At 42.3% G+C, this 22,395-nt stretch overlaps 1 protein-coding gene across 1 annotated transcript in view; it reads left to right on the top strand.

The window, feature by feature from the left end:
* The window catches only part of LZTR1 (leucine zipper like post translational regulator 1), a 38,152-nt gene extending 16,080 nt beyond the window's left edge, over positions 1–22,072 (top strand). The window contains exons 13-20 of the mRNA XM_077335158.1: positions 327–510; positions 3,000–3,169; positions 4,833–4,989; positions 6,339–6,465; positions 8,412–8,561; positions 9,602–9,707; positions 11,939–12,019; positions 18,407–22,072. Coding sequence (XP_077191273.1) covers positions 327–510; positions 3,000–3,169; positions 4,833–4,989; positions 6,339–6,465; positions 8,412–8,561; positions 9,602–9,707; positions 11,939–12,019; positions 18,407–18,523 — 1,092 coding nt within the window. The 3' untranslated portion in view covers positions 18,524–22,072. The remainder of the gene's footprint in view (positions 1–326; positions 511–2,999; positions 3,170–4,832; positions 4,990–6,338; positions 6,466–8,411; positions 8,562–9,601; positions 9,708–11,938; positions 12,020–18,406) is intronic.
* The last annotated feature ends 323 nt before the right edge of the window (positions 22,073–22,395 follow it).

Below are 22,395 nucleotides of genomic sequence, written 5' to 3' on the forward strand. Positions count from 1 at the left end.
ATGATCTACAGACTAATTCACATTGCAGGACTACTTCTGAGAAGAAGCTGAGAAGTGACAGATTATTTCTAAATGCCTACTTAGGGGTCTTCATATGCAATAGTTAAATTAGTTAACCTTGATAAATGCCTATGTCAGCAATATTATTTTGGTTGGGGGATGTGTTTTGGTTTAGTAGCAGACATATGCCAAATAAAACAAATTGACTTTCTTAGGTTAATGGACATGGTATGCATGTGGTTTGTCATGTGAATTAATGGACTTCAGAGGGCACTATATGAAGGCACAGCTGTACGAGATTTTACTTCTCCTTCTGTCCTGTTCAGAAGCCCAAACAGGAGATTGATGAGGAAGGGCAAGAGTCACCCCAGAAAGAGATGTTTGGCAGCAACATTAAGCTGTGCCGCCAGCAACCACCACTGGAGGTAACCATCCGAGAGGCTGAAGCACAGCCCTTTGAGGTGCTCATGCAGTTCTTGTATACAGACAAGATCAAATACCCACGCAGAGGTAGGACAGCAGATTTGTCTTTTCTATAACATGTTCTGTATATATGAGGCTGTTCTAGAATGGCTACTTTTAGTTTTGTTTTGTTTTTAGTTGTTAAAGCTAAAATTGCTGAAATGCCAACTTAGCAGTAAAACAGCAGGGCAGTAAACGGCATTAAATCAATACAGTGCTTGGGATGTACAAGCTAGTAGGCTATAGGGGTGTATGTTCGACTAAGCGGAGCTTGAAAAAAAGCCCAAAAAAGACCTTATTGGTATTTTTCAAGTATTAATTCACCTGGATATATTTGGGGTGGATGGCCACAGTTGCACAGTGCATTAAAGGGCTCTCAGTCCTTTTAAATGCTTTCTGAGTTCACCCATGCCGTCACAGTGGCTTGTAATAGGCATTTAAATTTTAAAGTTTAAATGCCTTTCCACTTCCATTGGAAACAATGATGGATGGGGTGCCTTATTCGGTCTAGTCTATTTCAAACCTGTTTTTTTTTTGTGAGGACCATTATAGTCAATGGAGAATCAATTCTGGGGCCCCTAGAGGCCCCAAAATCGATTCTCCATTGACTATAATGGTCCTCATCATCATAGACTATAATAGAGCAAAAAAAAAAAAAATCCAGCATTTCTGAGTTTTACTGAATCCAAATACCATACCGATACTGGAATTCAGGAATATCAGAAAATACTAGGGGGGTTTCCAGGTTCAGTATACCCAAACCTGAAAAGTATTGTTTTTGTTTTCACCTAGTGAATATTTCTAGAGAGAGAATTCTGTAATTCTAGTGCTAGTCAACACTTGTGTAACCTCTGAAGGGGCACTTGGCTTCCAGAGGTAATCTCAGATGATGGGCAAGCATATTGTAATTGAAATCTACAAGCACATTGATATTCATTAATTTGTATATCTGTCAGCTTGCAGTATTCAAAACAGCTATACTGAAGTCTGACCTATACCAGATGCTCACAATTCCAAAGCCAAATATAGATTTAAATCTATTCATGCCTATGTTACAAGTAAGCTACCAGCATATTGGGCAATGATTAATTTTTCTCTAATGTTTTTTAAAACATTAAGCACAACAGATATTGCTTCAGAAATCCATAGATTTCTGCCAAGATAGCTGCCCACGAAGAGAGAGCTGCCCCCATGTCATAGGAAGTGTGTTTAGCAAGTATACAAGGATTCCTCCAAGAGCAGCCCATTCAAGATTCAACCACTACAAATATACTATGACTATTATAAACAAATGGCAGGTTGTCAGCTGTTAACATTACTAACACGTAGGTCTATTTTTATACTTGTCTGCCAGTTCTAAATGACAACATTCTTCTTCCTTCTCAGTATACAATATATACAACTAGATTTAAAGCCCGTTCATGAGAACAGGCTTTGAAAGCCCCCCCCCCCCCGTCTGCTTCTGGCCCGAGGGGAAGGCCTACTTCCCCCCTCCCCCCCAGCGTCAGCATGGCCTTCCACTCGGGCCTAGAAGTCTAATGTGTTTCTAGGCCCGAGGGGAAGGCCTCCATCTTTACTCACAGTGTCCTGTCTCTTCCCTGTGGCTTTCTGGCCTGTCCTGGTGAGGGCCTCGAAGCCTGTCCTAGTGAGGGCCTAGAAGCCTGTGCTGGTGAGAATTGTTGTCTGTCCTTGTGAGGGGCCAATTGGAAGGTGCTTCGAGGCTTCCAATTGGCCCCTCACATGGACTGGCCCCGCCCACTCTCCATCCACTTAGCCCTTAGCCAAATATGAATACAGCGAATACAGTATAAAGATACTGAGAGCTATATAATGCTGTTTCTTCTTTGGTGTTGCTTTTTACAGTATCATTTCTTCTTGCCTGGGATTGAAGTGCTTGATGGACTTTGTGCCTTAATGTTCCATGGTGCGAGGGAAGGAAGTCATTGTCACAACAAATGTTAAGGTGGAAAAAGAGGCAAAGGTGTATGAGACACAACCTTCTCAGAAGCATATAGCCGGATTAGCCCAGTTGTGACCCTATTGTTCACCCTGCCTGTGGGATATATAATGGATTGGTTTAACCAAGTAGCAATATTTTAAAGGCTATACTGCTATAGAGGATGTTGGCTTTTAGCCAATGGTCTTGATTGACCATTATAGTTTGTGCCAGGTAATTCACCAGGAAGTCTGGGTACTGCTTGTCATAGAATCATAGAATCATAGAGTTGGAAGGGGCCATACAGGCCATCTAGTCCAACCCAACTCAACGCAGGATCAGCCCAAAGCATTGTCATGTAGAAATGCCACAAATACCTCCTTCTGTTAGGATACATCCTTTGTTGCTTTCTCTTAATTATAATGTTATTGCATTCCATGGTATAATCAGACTTTCCTACACAGGATACCACTGCTGTAACCCCCCGCCTGCAAGCAATCAGTGATCGAATCAGGGACCTTAACTTCCTTCTCTGTGTGCTGGAATGGCTGTCAGTCTCTCAGCAATATGTAGAATGAATTGATTTATTTCTGTTGTTCAGGTCATGTGCAAGATGTACTGCTTATTATGGATGTGTATAAATTGGCCCTTCACTTCAAGCTCTCAAGACTTGAACAGCTGTGTCTCCAGTACATTGAGGCATCAGTAGATCTTCAGAATGTGCTGGTTGTATGTGAAAACGCAAACAAACTTCAGCTGGATCAGCTAAAGGTAAGCTTCATGCAAGACAATAAAAGCTGATTAGAAAAGCTAAACCAGATAGATCTAAGCGAATTTACATCATATGAAGGCAGCCACAGTCATAAGCATGAAGGAAAAACTGAGCTCTCCTGTCTCCATTTTTCTTTCACTTCATAAATGTCAGCAAATTGTGTTGAACAGATTATGTCCAGTGCTTTGTTGGAATGAAAAAAAAAACATTAATTGTGATAAATCTGGCTCCAGCAAGACCCATTATGCACGGGGGGAATAACGCACATTCGGGGTGGAATGGCAGCGACTAAAATCACCGATAACGCACAGAGCCAGCTGCAACCGGCCGCAGCTTCGGTGCATGCCACCGAAAAAGCCGCGTCAGCGAAACGCGGAAGAAAGCACAGCTTCCGGGTGACCGGGGCACAACCAGAAGCGGCGCCAGGATCGCCGCATGCATAACCGGTTACTCTGGGTTTTGCTGCCGTCACGCCCCATCCCGTGCATAACTGGTGTGCTTCACGTCTTCCCCCTCCACGTTTTCCATGTGACCCAAAATCGCCATTTCAGCGGCCGTGCATAATGGGCCCAGTTGAGAGCTACTTCAACACATGCAGCAAGCTGGGTGACCTTGGGCTAGTCACAGTTCTTGAAGAACTGTTCTTGCAGAACTGGGTTTGATTCTCTGCTCCTCCACATGCAGCCGGCTGGGTGACCTTGGGCTTGTCAGAGCCCTGATAGTGCTGTCCTGACCAAGCAAAAATGTTAGAGCACTCTCAGCCTCACCTACCTCACAGGGTGTCTGTTGTGGGGAGAGGAAGGGAAGGCAATTGTAACCCGCTTTGAGACTCCTTCGGGTAGGGAAAAGCGGAGTATAAAAAACAATTCTTCTTCTGCATGTGGAGGAACAAGGAATCAAACCCGACTATCCCGATTAGAGGACACCGCTCTTAGCCACAACACCATGCAGCAACTGAACCATGAAGCTGAAAGCCAGTGTGGAGTAATGGTTAGACTAGTTCTGGGAGACCCAAGTACCAGTCCCTGCCTCTGCCATGGAAGTTTGCTGGGTAATGTTGAACCTATCACACACTGTCAACCTAATCTTACCTGCCTCCTGTGGTTAATGGGAAGATAAAATGGAAGGCACTGTGGGCCCTTATTGGGGAGAAAGGCTGAGGATAATTGAAGTGAAGAGATACAAAGTGTACGTTTAGGTTGTGGCCCTGTCATTGGAGCCAATGGCAAAGGGCATTGATGCACAGCAAAGAGGTAAGGAAACTCATGTGTAATCATTACCAAAAGGGTACCTGTAATGTCAGTCAAAGCTTTAGAGCAGGGGTAGTTAAACTGCCAGGGGCTCATGGGAATTGTAGTCCATGGACATCTGGAGGGCCGCAGTTTGACTACCCCTGCTTTAGAGCCTTCTCACCAGAGAAAGTGCTAGGAATGTTTTGTTCTTCATTATCTATTCAAACAGCCGTTCTAAAGATTGTGTAATATGTCGCCGCTGAAAGAGAAACGCTTAGCAGTAGATGCATTATGCAAAGTAATGCAAGAATTTATCTTTGTACATTAGTATAGGAAATAATTGCACATGATTTGTTACATAGTGATGAAATCTTTCTTTAAAAGCAATAATATGTCTTCAGATAAAAAGGTTTGTGTGTGTGTTTTTTAGGAACACTGCCTGAATTTTGTGGTGAAAGAATCCCATTTTAATCAGGTAATAATGATGAAAGAGTTTGAACACCTTTCCTCCTCTTTGATAGTAGAGATAGTACGACGAAAGCAGCAGCCGCCTCTTCGAACACATTCCGATCAACCTCTTGATATTGGTAACGTACCATTCTTCTTTAATCAAAGTTGCTTGAGAGTCTTGTTCTTGCATAGACAAGGACCCAAGTCTTGCAAGAAATATCTGGTTCTTTGATTAGTTCTGCATGGTTCATTGTTCAACTATAGGTGTGGAATGGCAGTTTTCAAAAGCTGACTTTTGAAATAGAAATATATCCCAGATCTTTAGAGAGATGGGAAGGGAAATCTTCTCATTGGCTAGCTCTTACTAATGGTTTGGGGAAATATGTTAAGTTTCACAAGAGGACCATGAGAAGATGTAGATTTGACCTTTCGGCAGGTCCTAAAAGATGGTTTGGACAGTGGTGTTAACTGTTAAATTATGTGTGTCGAAACACCCATACCTATATGCTTAACAAATACTGTATTCTTAGGTAGTCTCATAGTACCTTTCATTGCTTAATGCTGGTAGAGTGTTCTGGTGGTGGAAGGTTATGTGGGTGTTTTTGTTTCCTGTTACCATTCTGGTAGGAAGATAGCCCATCCTAAGTTCTTCCTATGCTGTAAGAAGTGTGTGTGTGTGGGGGGGGGGGAGGGTTAGCTCTTTTCAAGGAAATTGCTTTGTTTAGCTCTGCTTTCCCTTGCCTGCATTAGTTCAGGCAGGGCAAGAAGTGGACTTTATTTAGCATGCCAGTACATTCTTATGCTAGGTATGTAGCTTACACATAGTTTTGGAGAGGACACTAGAGGCATGTAACAGGCAGTCCAGCTATTGAAAGGAATAAAAGACAGATGCCACAAAAACTGACTAAGGGGCAAGAAGAGGCATCTTCTCTGGGCCACTGAAGCTTAGCATCTGGGAAAGTCATGGAAGGATGTAGCAATCCCATTCATTAACCCACATGTTAGGGAACTAAGGCTGAACTTGCAGGCTGAACTTGTACTTTAATTGCTGAAAGAAAATCACAAATCACGCAAACTTGAGCCTTAGGTGACTCAAGGGGAATCTCTTCAGATCCCTACGCAGTTGTGTGTGGAGTTGGAGTCACAATCTCTAACCTCTATCTTTTGCAAACTGCCAAAGTATTGGGCTCAAGAGAAGGACCTCAGAAAAGGGATTTTATATGTTTTGTGCAAGTTATATAAAGCATGAAAAGGACAGCTTCTGTAGAACCCCTATGTTATTTCTGATTAATCTTTCAAAATGTGTGTTTTCTTTTATATTACTGATCAGTTGCTTGGGATTAAAGGAATCTTCCCATAGGAGATGTAATTTAGGGTGTTGCCTATTAAACTTTCCTCCTAGACACAAACTGTTTCAACTTTATATTAACTATATACAGTAACCCATATCTGCATGTTATTTATTTGCCCAAATTCTCTTATTCAGGAACCTCATTGATTCAAGATATGAAAGCTTATCTAGAAGGTGCTGGACTTGAGTTCTGCGATATAATACTACTCTTAGACGGTCAGCCAAGGGCTGCTCATAAAGCTATTCTTGCAGCTCGCTCGAGGTTAGTAATTCACTGATACAGCATAATTCTAAGGGTTCTTGAAGCACTTTCCCCCTCATCTCTCTGAGTGGTGAGAAGAAATGTTTTATGTAGTTCACCTCCACATGCTCACACCCACCAATCACTTCTGGTTGCATATAGAGGTGAATACCCTGTATAGAAGAGCCTCTTGTGGCGCAGAGTGGTAAGGCAGCCGTCTGAAAGCTTTGCCCATAAGGCTGGGAGTTCAATCCCAGCAGCCGGCTCAAGGTTGACTCAGCCTTCCATCCTTCCGAGGTCGGTAAAATGAGTACCCAGCTTGCTGGGGGGTAAACGGTCATGACTGGGGAAGGCACTGGCAAACCACCCCGTATTGAGTCTGCCATGAAAACGCTAGAGGGCGTCACCCCAAGGGTCAGACATGACTCGGTGCTTGCACAGGGGATACCTTTACCTTTACCTTTACCCTGTATAGGCCCCGCCTTTGGTTAACTGGGCACAGATTCTTCTCCTGAGAATGATGGTGGCTATTGGGGACCGATCGAGGAAGGAGGTGGGTTTTTAGATTTGTTTTCCCACCATCAAGGATCATTGTGATTTTGTTTATGGGGTTGTATTATATTCTTGTATCATATTGTGATGTATTGTTTTATTCTTTTACTAGGATGAAAGCCCATTTTAAAAATGGGCAGTGAAAGGGCCGGTGCAGTCGTGGCGAAAGGCAGGGAAATCCTCCCCCTCGATATTGGCGCTGCCGCAGTAGCCTCCCTTCCGGACACAAAGCCCTCTTGCCGCAGCGAGACGGCTTTGTGGCCGAAAGAGAGGGAAACCCCGCTGACACTAGCGAGACCATGCCAACGTCCCTTTCTGGCGCAAAGCCCACTCGCCGCGGTGAGAGGGCTTTCCGGCCCGAAGGGAAGGGAGGCGGCACCCTCGATGGCTGCCTTCCAGCATCAACCTCCCACTGGCCCCAGAAAGCCCTGGTGCCACCTGTGCGAGGCAGCGGCAGGGCTTTGTGGGCCAAGGGGGGGCTGGAAAGGCCCCTCCTCACGCAGGTTCCCTTCAAGCACCAGGCGGTTGCTGGGAGCTGGTGGGTAGGGTGTGAAGGGCTCAGAGCCCTTCACAGGGCAAGCGGGGAGGGAAAGTGCCCTCCTGGCGGGCGCACTTGTCGGTAGTTGCCGTTCGTGGGGGAAGCGGTGTTGGAGAATCCTCCCTCCCCCAGGGTGCACCTCTGGAGTTGGCGACCGTGTCTCGCTGGCTGGTGGTGGGCAAGCTGAGCAACGGGGAAGGGCATGAGCCCTCGAAGCGCCTTCCTCAGACTTTCCCTCTTGCAAAAGTTCACCTTCGCCTTCTCTCTTCTTCCTTTCTGGCCCAGACTGTCAACCCCACCAGTCAGTCCTCTAGTGCAGGGTTAGTCAACCTGTGGTCCTCCAGATGTTAATGGACTACAATTCCCATGAGCCCCTGCCTGAAAACACTGGCAGGGGCTCATGGGAATTGTAGTCCATGGACATCTGGAGGACCACAGGTTGACTACCCCTGCTCTAGTGCTCTACATGGAATTTCATCATAGTGCCCCCCAGTGGTGAGGTCATACCTCCTGTTGTACCTCATTTCTATCACATGATTGTACTGTCATTTGCTTGCACTCATTTCTCATTCTTCTACCTGTAAATTAAAGGTGGATTCAGAATCAGGAAAATTAATTAAATATTGTTGAACTAACACTTTTCTCCAAAAATATTTATTAAAACATTGCTGTTGATAAATTTGAATTTTGGCTAATTAATTTTATGACTTTTAAAAATGTATTTAGAATGGCCCAAGTAGCTGTATGATGCTTCTTTGTCCACTCTTTGCTTGCCGGATAATAAATCTGCAATGTAGTTATGTGAGAATTAGAATCAGGTCGAAAATCCAGTTGATTTACTGTTTCCTCTTGTAATTCCACTTCTGTGTTTTCCCAGCTACTTTGAAGCCATGTTCCGTTCTTTTATGCCAGAAGATGGGCAAGTTAATATTTCCATAGGAGAAATGGTCCCAAGTAAACAAGCATTTGAATCTATGTTAAGATATATTTACTATGGGGAAGTGAATATGCCTCCTGAGGATTCCCTGTATCCTTTATCTGGTCTGTGTAAAAATACACTTACCAAGTGGTAGCATTTCTAGTTCACTTTTCTCAGGTGTAAGTGTATAAAATCACATGCTACTTATGTGAATCAGTAGGGGGGGGTTTTGGTCATTAATGCATTGTGCATCCAGTGTAAGGGCTTGATAAACATAAAAGAGTTTGGGGGATATCTACGTATTGAAGGAGAAATTATATTGTTAAGAGACCTTTTTTGTGAATTAATTAAGTTCCCATGCATTTTTGCCCTACTCTCAGTGTATACAATTCAAGACTGGAGTCTCATGTTCTTGCTTTATTAGTTCTCCCCGTAAGAAAACACTCCAAGGACCTTTTCTTTCCAAAGATAATTTGCCTACCTCTTTATATAGCTTCTGGTTTTCTGTCTTGGGCCAAAGCTCCTCAGTCAGACAAAGAGAGGGTTGGATCCTTTCCAGCAACACAAGAAGCCTTCCTGTAGCAGTTAAGCAGTTTCTCTCTTATTGCAGTCACTTGTATTTTGCCCATATGGGTCACTCAATGACTAGCATTGCTCACAGATGGTTGGTGGGCAAGTTTATTCAGTGCATGATGCTGGCAGAGGCTCATGGTAATTGTAGTGCATGGACATCTGGAGAGCTACAGTTCTGCCACCCCTGCACTATTGGAAAATAGGATCTAATTTGTATTGTTTAGTAATTGACATGTTGCTAAGTTACCCAAAGTACAGATCATCTTCAACGACATCATGTGTTTTTTTTGTTTGTTTTGCTTACAATATCTTTTTCCAGAATGTTTGAGTTCACCAAAATGTAGGCAGCAGCTGCCATGTGTATAGCATGGTTGAAGCAGCAGCAGTATGCATGGCCCAAATCCAAAGAAAACTTTAAAGGAGGCAGCCAGCTGCAATTATATTGAGAATACATTAGAGAGAAAGCAGACAGAGGTCAAATCTCTGTTCATCCTTATTGCCATTCCATTTATGTTTATGGTACCTTTGTTCCCCACAACTTGAAACATGAATTTTCTTTAACTGGCTTTTTTAAGCTATCTCTTTGCTGCCCCTTATTATTATGGATTCTACAATAACCGTCTGCAAGCATATTGTAAGCAGAACCTGGAAATGAATGTTACTGTGGAAAATGTACTCCAGGTAATTGTAACCACTGAATCAGTTTGAAACTAATTGTAGTTTAGTCCCCTAAAAGATTTTTTGCTATGGGAAATAGTCAATTTAAAAGCCCATAAATTTTTACTTAGAAAGTTTATAAGACCTAGTTCACATTCCCAGGCAAAACCTTATTACTGGAGAAACTCAGTGCATGCCTTCCTATAAAAATTATGCCTAAGACTCTGTGAAATCATTTGTATCTAAGGCAACATGCTTTGCTGTGAAGATAAAAGTATGCTACAAAACACCTATACCTGTTAGTTTGTAGTATGTGAGTGGAATATTATTACTTGTAAAGATATAACACAATGTTCAGATTGAGAACAGCTATTTATCACATGAAATGTTATATTGGGGAAACCTCAGAAATCATGCAAATGCTCTCACAAATGTGTCACAAAAGATGAAGGAAAGGAGGGGTGTTGTGAATTTAGAAGAATAAACTATTTTATTTCCCTTCCTTGTGGTAGCTCTGCATTCACACCACTGGGCTTCATGACTGCTCCAAGTCTTGATTCAGAGCATTCTAGAGATACTCTTTTATGTATAAAATATTTTGCCTACCATGGTAGTAGCAACAACTGGGAACATTCTCAGAGATTCTGCTATGAGTTAGCAAACTTCTTTCTTTCTCTCTTTCTTTCCTCATTGAAGTGGGGATTTTATTTTTGATGCATCATGCAAATTTGGCATAGAGTACCACCTTCAAAAGATGTTGCTAATCTTGTGGAAAATTCACAAACAGGTGTGACCGGTGTGTTCTCTGGCTTGATGAACTCAGATATGAGATTTGCATCCATTTCTGGAAATTCACAAAACAGGGAACGTTATGACAAGACACTGGCAATATCTTCAGTCAGACTTGCCTGTTCATTGTTGGCACTTCAGGCTCAAACTGGACCAGGCCACTGAAATGGAAATATTGAACCCAATCCCATTTGGCATGGAAGAGAACAAAATTAAAGAAGACGCAACAATAGAAAAAGGATTGGAGATCTCACTATCTCAATCCTAACCCTGTTGGATGTTTCTCTGTGCATTTCTCCAGGCTGAAACACTGGAATCACAAGAACCAGTACTGATCAAGATACAGGAATTCATTCCAGTTCCTCACATGCCATGAGTCAATCAAGATTAATCCCAGGATGTTCATACATTTTGTCCTTTTGCAGAAGGACAAGTGGATAAAGCCATACAGGATTCATCCTATGAGTAGCTATGCCTGCTAGGTCTTCCAGGGACAGCTTCTTGATCACCTCATCTGCTTGTGCGTGCTTGTTTTTCAGCATCAGTGAATTGGTTAGATCACCTCTACCATTGCAGTACACTGCTGATGCTTGGAATCATATGTCAATTCCATCTGCTATTGTTTCTCATCCTGCTCAAAACCACTATCTGTGGAATCAACAGTGTTTCCTTCATAACCTTCAGCTCTGTATGTGCTGCTGTCAACTAAGTTGCATACCCCAGAACTGCTTTCTCCTTACTATCAGGACAGTTCCTGCCTGCATTATTATCCACTATATAACTATTATGACTAATCAGTGTTGAAAAGCTCAAGAATCTGGTCATCTTTCAGAGCCACTCAAACCAGCCTGCATCAGCATATCTTGTGTCAGTTATGCTCTTGGTTTGATTTTAAATATATGTAGGATAGCACTTTCTTCTGACACAGGTCTAGCTTGCCTGGCTCCCCATCTCTTTCTTGAACCATAATTGCTGAGGCTATCTCATGGTCAAAGAATTATGATGCTTTCACAAAACTACCGCTAAATATATAGCTTTGGCTAGTTCCCATCACTCTAGTTACCTGTACTGATTCCCCTACAAGAAATTAACTTTTAGTAAATTGTAAGATGTATCAATTTTAATATGATGACCACATAAGTAAATAATTGTGCATAGATGATGTATACTGAGAAAGCATAGCCCAGGTTTGCCAATGGTGCAGGTGAAAGTTTTATGGAAATACATACCTAAAACTAACAATACATGAAGAGACTTATTGAAGAGCCAGATCCTTCATATTCATTGATCTAGAGCTATTGCAACATCCTAAAAAGACGAGAAGTTTTCACCAAATACTTTTGAATAAGAATCACAAAGTTTTAAAAAACTGAGATGCCTAATCCATGCTTCCAGTTCACCACTGTAGTCTTTCTTGATTTCAAGTTTTTACTCAGTAAAAACATATGCATTTGGTTGTGTTTCAGATTTTAGAGGCAGCTGACAAGACCCAGGCGCTGGATATGAAGAGACATTGTCTGCATATCATTGTTCACCAGTTCACCAAGGTTGGTTGGATGTTTTCTGGGGTTCTGGGCATCTGCTGTCCCCTTTCACTGCCATGGCTGAAAACAGCTTAAGGTAGCCCTCCATTTCATTCTTGTTCCACCTATGCTATACTTTGTAACCTACCTTTAATACTAGTAGAGTTGATAAGACTTTTTTGTTAGTATCACCGTTGCCTTTAAAACAGTTTCTTCAGTGACTATTACCTGTTCTGCAATTTTCTTTTAAATATTGACTGTTATGTATATTATGATAATGATAATGTCATGTTTCTATGTGATATTTATTAGTCATGTACCATATAACATTTTTCCTACAGCTGGATATAAATAAAGCTTAGCTTTCTGTTCAAATGGTAAATTTGGTAACACCATTATTGGCTAGAATCCAGAGAACAGTATAAATTCAAGAAAAACAAGTCTAAAGCCTCCTCAAACACCAGTTTCCCCCTACAGTCTATTGCTTGGGGGAAATTCATGTGGTCATTGGGGAAAAAATTATTATGTTTTCACAAGCTAATTTTGTAAAACCAGCTAGGTAAAGGAAGATGTAACACTGTTGCAACAGAAAGGATAGTTTAGAAATATTCCTTCTGCATTCATTCTACCTGCACAGATTGGCTATCACATATGTCAACAAGGATACTCTGCTCTATCCACAGAGCAATTTTGCACTAAAAAGAAACTCACGCAGAACAATCTAACAAATGATCCACTAAAAACTGGATGCTTTAAAAGTAAAAAGTATATCAGATAGCCTGCTTTACCGTGGTAGATAATGATTGAGTGAACCAGCATTTGTTTTGTTGACATGTACCTAATTTCAGTGGCAAAACTGAGAGGAATTGGTGTTGTGCAGAGTTGCTGAGACACACACAGAGGTGTTTTTTTAAAATACTAGGTCTATCATGTGATGTTGCCATATAGAGATGGGAACAAACCTAAAATTCCTGAACCAAACTGACCCAAAAAAGCCCAGAACCAGAAAAAAGGGGAGTCGGATTGCTGCCAGCCATTTAACCCATCTGTTTTATCCTCCGCTCCCACTTGATGGGCTTAGCTTGCAGTCATTTAAACCTAATAGCTGATCCGCAGACCTGCCCCAGAGTTAGGCTTAAATTGCTTGTAGCCATTTCAGCCTAACAATGGGATAAATGTACAAACAGAGCATATAGAACCCTTCACTGCTCAGCTTTTAAGTTTTTGTGGTTATGTTTCTTATCACTAGTTCCATTTGTCTCCACATGCCAGTCACTGGAAGGATGCATTTAGTCATCTTATTCTATTTCTGTCATCTTTACTTTTGCTTCTTATCTTTCTTTAGCAATTTTAATAGTTACATTGGTCATGAAAGTTTTTCATTTCTTTTGGCTACAGAAATAGTCTTTGCAATTCTTCCTTGATAATATCCTTGATTAAACCCATAGTTCTTCTGGTTCCTGTTCATTTGAACTATTCTATACATGAATGGTAAAGTCTTCAGGAGTTTGCTTATATTGTATTTGAGCAGTATGAATGTTTTGGTGGTTCTTCAACTTTATTCTATTTTTTTTATATTAACAATTCTTAGTCTGTACCACAGACAGCTCCTGGTATTGTATTAGCAGAGAGAACAGAGCTTCTATGTGTTCTAGTTTGATTATGTCTATGAGTTGCTCTCCTGCATTTGGTTCTATAACTTTTATGTTCCTTGTTTCCTGTCACCTATGATTAACAGCACATCTTGTTTAGGTGTGTGATCAATTTCTTCCTGGTAACTTGCAGATTACTTCTTCTTTGTCATCTTTAGCTAGGTTGTACACTTAAATGATGATTACATTGATAGGCTTTCCATGAAGTCTGATATTGTTCAGTTAGAATTCAAATTATAGCCCCTGATTACTTGTATTATGTCTCATGCAAGTATTAAAGGAACTCTATGACGTTAGGACATTTTCAGTCAGAAAATGATATATTTTACTTGGGAAATGACACAACCCCAGAAGAAACAAATTCAATCACTCTCAGGATTGCAATTTTTAATGCTCCATTTCTTATCTACAATTTCAAGCTTACCTTTTTTTTTACTTCTCACATTCCATGTTCCTATTATTTGTATTGAGCAGTTTTACACTTTTCCTTTTGTATCCATTTACTTCAACACCTGAACATCCTTTTGGCTTATCCAGTTACATAATTAAGAATAGCGCCACTTGTACTTATCCTCTGTTCTTCCCCAGTACCTGATTGAGTATTATCTGGGAGTCCTATCTTCTAGCACTATATTATTTTTTATTTTGTATCAACTCATCACAGGGTTTTCAAGGTAAGAGATGATCAGAAGTGATGTACCTTTGCTGCCTTCTGCTCAGTGCTAATCAGGGTTAGATAAAATGTCTGTGATAATACCTCACCTTCCATTGTTGCTGCTGTGCAGTAGCTACCCTTCAAGGATTCTTCTATCCCCATCCTGGCCCCCATTGGCACTGGCTGTTCTCTTTTGCTCATGTGGGCATTGACTCCTGAAAAGGGGGATGCACCTTAGTCTAGTGTCTCAACTGTCACCATGAGTGGAATCACCTTAAGTGACTCTGCTTGCAGTGTAGCCTCTTGACAAAGTCTAAACTCCTTCCAATATTATTCTTGGCTTCTCTGACACACAAATCCCCCCCTCAGTATGTTGTGTGCATCTAAGAGTGAAAACTGGGACAAATCCAGTACAGTAATCTTTTGCTTCCTCCTTGCAGGACAGAATTCTACTAATGTTAACCACTCTCTTATAAACTCTGTAACTTCTATTGCTTCCTTTAGCCAAGTGTATGTACTGAGAACACTTCATCATTAGAAATTTTATATAAATTGTATATATGAGTAAGTAAACTTGCTGGATGTCTACATTGTTGAGTGAAACTAGTGATACTTAACAGTGAGAATAAACCAGTTTCTATAATAGATGTAACTAGCTTCTTGCTATTGGTGTAACTCTATGAATAAATATTAAACAGTGTTGTTCTTTTTGCTTAGTCATGTATGCATTTGCATTTTTTAAACAATAGGAGTTTTTCAGTTTCTTTTTATTTCAGTTGTGATTGCACAGCATAATAGGAAAATTATAGCCTTGGCTCCAAAGCACGTGAAAGCAAGGCTGCAGTGAGAAGGAGAATTGGCAGAAATCCCTTCCTAACGTTGTTCTATAGTTTGGATCTAAGCCAATTCTTGGCTCAGAATTTCAAACTAACTATTGAAATCAGGATTTACTATGACTGCAGTGCTCTATTAAAAAACTGGTTCAGGTAATATAAATGTAGGGTTCTTAAAGAGAGGAATGTTTTTGTTGTTGTTCATTTAAACTTCAATACATTTACTGTTTTTAAATAAGACCTTTGATTTCTAAGCAAAAACATTATGCTTCTTGGGAAATTATCACTGAAAAAAGGACTGTCACTGAATTTAAGATGTCCCATAATATGTAGTGGTATTACATGTACCTTTTTTGTGAATGTTAGTCATCTGTAACCGCTCCCGCGGTATTAAATAAAAGGGTAAGGGCAATGTGGGATGAGAAAGGGCAGGCTCTGTCCAGAATAAAAACTCGGAGGGCCCAATCAGGAGCCACGAAGCGGCTCCTGATTGGGCCCTCCGAGTGTCCATCCAGGACCAAGCAGCCAATTCGTGCGGCTCCCCATTGGCTGCTTGGCCCAGCCTCACCTGGCCCGGCCGGGGAGTCACCGCGAGACACAGAAGGATAGCCGCGCAGTGAGTCCTCCGCCTGGGTTCTCCTCCCACTAGGGAAAGGAGCAGGGAGGCCGCGTCAAAGACGCAGCCTCCCTGTTCCTTTCCCGCCCCAGGTCCCTTACTCAGGAGCCTTCTGCCAGCCCCAGGCCACCTTCACAGCGTCCAGGATGCTGTGAGGGTGCCCCTGGCACCGCCAGAAGGCCGCGCCACCCCCCATCGCCGCGAAGAGCCTTCTGCCGACTCCAGCCGCCCCCTCGCAGCCTCCACAACGCTGTGGGGGAGGGCCTGGGACTGGCAGAAGGCCACGCCACCCGCTGCTGCTGCAACAAGCCTTCTACTGGGCCCAGCCGCTCCCTTGCAGTGTCCTGGATACTGCTAGGGAGCTACTGGGGCCGGCAGAAGGCCGCCCCCACCCCCGGCCAAGAGCCTTCTCCCGGCCCTCCCCCCTCTCCCTCTCAATTTGCCCCCCCCTCGTGACTCCCCCCCACGGACCCTTCAAATTTGTTATGTGCGAAGTCGTGTCCGACCCATCGTGACCCCATGGACAATGATCCTCCAGGCCTTCCTGTCCTCTACCATTCCCCGGAGTCCATTTAAGTTTGCACCTACTGCTTCAGTGACTCCATCCAGCCACTTCATTCTCTGTCGTCCCCTTCTTCTTTTGCCCTCGATCGCTCCCAGCATTAGGCTCTTCTCCAGGGAGTCCAGGGAGTCCAGGGACCCTTCAAATAACCACCTCCTTTTACACCACTGCCCTGAAAGTCCACCTACCTCCCTGTCTGCCTTCCTTCCTTCTCCCTTCCTTCCTCTATCTCTCCATCTCTTCCCCCCCAACTCCCTCTCCCAGTTCGCCCCCCCTCTTGACTCCCCCCCATGGACACTTGAAATACCCCCCTTCTTTTCCCCCACTTCCCTCCAAGTCCACCTACCTCCCTGGCTGCCTTCCTTCCTTCTCCTTTGATTCCTCTATTTCTCGATTTCTTCCCCCCAGCTCCCCCTCCCAATTCACCCCCCCTCACCACTCCCCCCTTCACACACACCCCTGTCCCCTCCAAGTCCACCTACCTCCCTGCCTTCCTTCCTTCTTTCCTTCCTGACCTCCTCTACTTCTCCATCTACTTCCTGTCTATCTCTCTCTCCCTCTCACTTGCTCTTTCCCCCTTCCTCTCTAACACACTTCCTGCCTTCCTTCCTGTCTTCCTTCTATCCATCCCTTCACCCACCCCTTTCCCTCCTTTCTCACTCCCATCCTTCTTCAACCTTCCTTCCCTCCCTTATTCTTCCCTATGCTCTAACGCGGGGGTAGTCAACCTGTGTTCCTCCAGATGTCCATGGAGGGTGTTTGCTGGTGGGGGATCATGGGAATTGTGGTCCATGGACATCTGGAGGACCACTGGTTGACTACCCCTGCTCTAGCGCCCACTGTATTTCAGCTACAGCGGGCTTAATTTCTAGTTTTAAAATAAAGTACTTGGGTTGTTGAGCAAATAGCTTCTTTGCTGAAATAGAATGCAGTGAAGCTGAAGGAGAAATGTGTTACAAAGCTTTTTCAAGTGCCTTTACATGTATTTTGAACATGACTGGGGTTGTGCATTTAGCTGATCTGAGCTGAATTCAGTCAAGGCTTGGTATGAAATGTGGGATCGAGACTTTTAAAGGGATTGAGAGTTTACTCCAAGCTATAAATGCCTTCTCTACTCTGGCTTGGAGTGAACTGAGTCCAATGCGTTTAAAGGGATCCCAGTGCCTCTAAATGCCTCAAACACATGGATCCAAAAAATCCAGCATTCCTGATCCCTTTCCAAATACCATACTTGCATTGGGATTTGAGAACATCAAGAGATACTGATGCTTCAAGTTCCATAAACCTGAATCCAAAAAATGCTGGTGAGGGGGCATTTTCCATACCCCTAGATATGACTATATTTGTTGCCTCCAAATACAGTATTTGCTGGTGTATAAGACTACTTTCCCCCCCTGAAAAACATGCCTCCAAGTGGGGGGGGTGTCATCCTATACACCGGGTGCACTTCAGTTGGGATAGACATAACTGCCCATAGTAGCCTCCTGATGCCTGCCCGGTGCCCATAGTCGCCTCCCTATGCTCGCCCACCTCATTCTACATACCATCCAGTATCGCGCGGTATCCTGCGCGGCAGCGGTGGGTCATCAGTGTGGCTGTGGCAAGCATCAGCAGCGAGACAGGGATGCCAGCCTTTTTAGTGTGACTGGCCCATTCTGCTCAGCGGGAAGCAGCAGCACTACGGCCTGCCCCTTGTCTACGCAGAGCTCGCACATGTGCACTAGTGCCAGTCACAAGGAGACACAGGGGCGGGTCGGAGGCGCTGCGGTTGCGCTGCGGCCTTACAATGGTGACAATGACAGGTACTGTAATGTAATGTAACAAACTCTATATTTTGAGTGGAAATGTTGGGGGGTCGTCTTATACGCCGGCAAATACGGTAGATCAACTCTGCTTCATTGTGAAGCACTAATCTGGAGACAAAATTGTTTTAAATGGACTGTGCAAATAAGCATTTTCTCTTTTTTCTTCAAAACTTTGTTCAGTAGCCTTATTATCTGTGAATGTCTTATGATCTGTGAATTGATTTATTCCATGTCTATTTAGACATGGGTTGGAGTGATAACTAGATATTTTTTCCCTTTTCTTTGAAGGTCTCCAAATTGCCAAATCTTCGATTCCTCAGTCAGCCTCTACTTCTTGACATCATAGAATCATTAGCAAACCACATATCAGACAAGCAGTGTGCAGAGCTTGGCTCAGATATCTGAGGATTCCTGTATTCTTCATATTGTTCTTCAAGAGGTTGCTCTCTTCCTTATATGTATTGTCAGTCTGTCTAGTATGTTACCATTCCATATTGACCTGATGAGAATGTCCTCGTCAAACCAAAGGTTAGGTTAAAGAAAACGCCTTGAAACCTTCAGAATGTGCTGTGAAACTTCCTAATCTTCTATAAATATATGTAAACCTGAATCTCATATCTCAGATGTGAAGAAGAGCAATTATAATTTCAACTTGCCTTTTAATATCATGCTGGACAATGTGTACATTTTTTCCCAGTATTCATGAGGAATAAACATTTTGTTTCAAAATCTGCACCACCAGAAGACGGGATCAACCTTCTTCTCCTTCTCATCAGTACTTTTCCGGTGCCTCACATGGTCCCTGTTAACTGAACGTTGGGGTATAGGAGGCTAAGAGATTATATCAGTGGCTGCTGGGAATGGTATCAGGTAATAATGAGTACAGTAAAACAGCCAAAGCTGTGGTGTTCTCCTGCAGTATAACAATTATAACAAAGGCACCTGTGAACAAAGTGCATCCAGTCTCTTTAAGACCAATGAAGATTTATTCAAGGCATGAGCTTTCAAGTACATGCAATCTTCCTCAGTATGAGGAAGTATGAGGAAGAGTGCATGCACTCAAAAGTTCACGCCTTGAATAAATCTTTGTTGGCCTTAAAGGTGCTATTGGACTCAAATTGTATTGTGCTACTTCAGACCAACACAGCTACCCACTGGAATGCATCCAGAATGTATTTGCAGATTTGTAACTGTTCTTCCTTTTTCAGCATCTAAGCAGATATCACCAAAGACTGTCTCCAAAACACTTATTATCATCTATTTCACTGTCTGTGGGTATAAAAGATCAAATACGTAGCCTGAAAAGAACAATAGCAAGGAAATGTAAATTTAAGGAATATGAAATACACCAGCTTGATGTAGTGGTTAGTAGTGTGGACTTCTAATCTGGTGAGCCGGGTTTGAATCTGCACTCCCCCACATGCAACCAGCTGGGTGACCTTGGTCTCACCACAGCACTGAGAAAACTGTTCTCACCGAGCAGGAATACCAGGGCACTCTCAGCCTCACCCACCTCACAGGGTGTCTGTTGTGGGGAGAGGAAAGGGAAGGCAATTATAAGCCGCTTTGAGACTCCTTCAGGTAGTGAAAAGCAGCATATAAGAACCAACTCTTCTAATATGCATGATACTTAGTAAATCTGTGCTGCTTTAAGTTTGCAATTATTAATGCAAATGATTGTCTGACATTTCATGCCATTATGTGTTGAGTGAAGTTTATTCATGATTCTAGAAATAGGTTCAAAAAATGATACTTACTCTGCCGTAGTATTGATAGCAATGTAACACCCCCCCCCCCCCAGTTAATCGAGCTATATACTGGCTGCGAGCAGCTTGATTATTATGGGGTTACATTTTTTAAAAAAAGAACAACATTCAGCTCCAGTAACACGTTAAAGACCAATTAAATTTTCCAGGACATGAGTCAAAGCTTACTTCTTCAGATATGTCTAGGTGGGTAGTTGTTTTGGTCTGAAGTCCAAAGTCTGGGTCCAGTGGCACCTTTAAGACCCAGAATTAAACTCCGTTGGTCTTGAAGGTGCCGCTAGACTTTGTTTCATTAGATATGCTTTGACTCATGGAAACTAATGCTCTGAAAAATTTTGTTGGGCTTTAATGTGCTACTGGACTCAAATTTTGCACTACAATGGCTGCAGACTAATACAGCTACCCAACTGAAATTTCAATATATCTCTCTCTGGATTTTTTAGTTAACAATAAGGGCATACTTCACCTTAGGTTTTAGCAACAGTGCCATACCTACATCTGGCCATTTCAAACTGCCTTGGTATTCCATTTTAGCAACTGATTGCTGGTGGATTTTTTTCTGTCATTTCAGCCAGACCCATTTATGTAACCGGGTGCTAATAGAATTTATGTACCTGTTCCTGCAAATCTGCTTATGATGTCCTAGCAAAGTGGAGTTTAACTGCTTTTGAGGGAAACGGCTTTATTTCATTTTCTACCCCTTCAATGTGCTTCTGAATTGTTGTGGTATGCTGTTTGAAATGTCCATAGTGCATCCTACAATGCTGCTTCCCCTCCCAGCCCTCTTTCACCACGCAATCTTCCATGGACTTAAAAAAACCACATTCTAAGTTGAATGCTATAACTCTAAACCAATATAGCACTTCATCGCTATAGCAGCAACATTGAGGTGCCTTGTGCTCAACTTAAGAAGGCTAAAAAACACCATGAGGAAGATTGCATGGCAAAAGAGGATGGGAGAAAATCAGCACTGTGAAATTACCATAGCACTTAAAAGAGTGAAGGAAATTCACTGCATGAAGCCCCCATCCCTTATCATTTTATTTGAAATCAGGCCAACAATGAATAACATCTAGTGTAGGACAGTAACATGAAAATCTTCTATGTTAGGAAAGGTAAAGATAGAACACTAAAACTTAACTTCCAAACCAGAATGATTTTCTGTGAGGTCCGATTGCCGATGCAGTGCTTTATGAAATTATCCTTGCAACCAAGATTCTAAACAATGGTGCTTCCATTTTTAATTGTAGTTTCCCTTACACAGCCAGTATGCATTGACACTATTCCATATTATGTTCCCACAACATTCTCCCCCCACACTGTTTTAATATTTTGGATAATGCAGAAATGCATAGAAATAACTCATGACCTTTAAAAAAAAACCAAAAAACACCTCCACATATTTGCAGACACTTCAAATTATTTCCTGCCCCCTCCTAGACTGAGCTGTGGGTGATTCTCTTCTGTCTTCAGAAAAATTAAGCATTAGTAATGCAGGATAGGAATAACATAAGGAGAGCCTTTTAAAAATTCCTTACATTTGCAGAGCCTCTGGCAATCCCCCCTCTAAAAGAGGCAATTCTCTTCTGTTATGCTGATTTTTGCCCTTTGAGGTAATTAACAAATGAAAAGAGTAATTGACTAGTTCTTCAATGAAGTACTCCTACTGTACTGTTTCCCTCTTCAGATGCAAGAAACTGTGCTGATAGGGTCCTCCCTTGGAAATACTGGGGTGGGGAGTGAGGTTACTGGTTTAAAATAAAGCAGGGCTTTTTGGTGTGTGTATCTGTATGTCTGTAAAGTACAAACTGTTAGTGGACTGTGCACAAATACAGAATGAAATAACGTGGAAACTTGAAGAAAGTATCAGTTGTGTGGTTGGGATGTGAGAAGTCCTTTGTGTGTCTTTTGTTACAATGAAAATATAGGTTAAATAAAATATATTAGATTGGCACTAGAAAGATAAAGGAACCAAACATTTCTGCACATGTGCCGCTTACTGCTCTTGTATTTGGAACAAAGTTTGCACAGTCGTTGCCATGTTGGTGCCTGCATTTGTTTTCAGAAATGTAAGTCATAAAACCAAAAGCAGAAGTGTCATGGCTTTTTCAAAGACTGAGTTGGAGTATTTCAAATTAATCTTTTCTTTTTGTAATAAATGGCAGCCAGTTGTTCTGCTTGGAATATTTTCTGTTCCTCCGAATTGCCCTTACTTTAGAAATGGTGAAATGTCCCACTGTGAAGAACTGTGTACCAGAATTCATGCTGTGCAAGTCTGAGGGTGAAAAGACCACATGCCTCTTAATGGGGTTTTAGTATTTCTTGAAACTCTCCCTGTGGGGTTAATATTGCGCTACTGGGTATAGCTCTAATCTATTTCCATGTGTTGGAACAATGACTGTAGGAGATACTGGCACAATTATTGGTAGCCAAGATTTATGTAGTACATATTTTGAGAATGAGTACCTCAAAATGAATGAAATATATCTTGATAGTCTGGTTTTCATTCTA

Source organism: Paroedura picta, chromosome 4, assembly GCF_049243985.1.
Source record: "Paroedura picta isolate Pp20150507F chromosome 4, Ppicta_v3.0, whole genome shotgun sequence".
NCBI lineage: Eukaryota > Metazoa > Chordata > Lepidosauria > Squamata > Gekkonidae > Paroedura > Paroedura picta.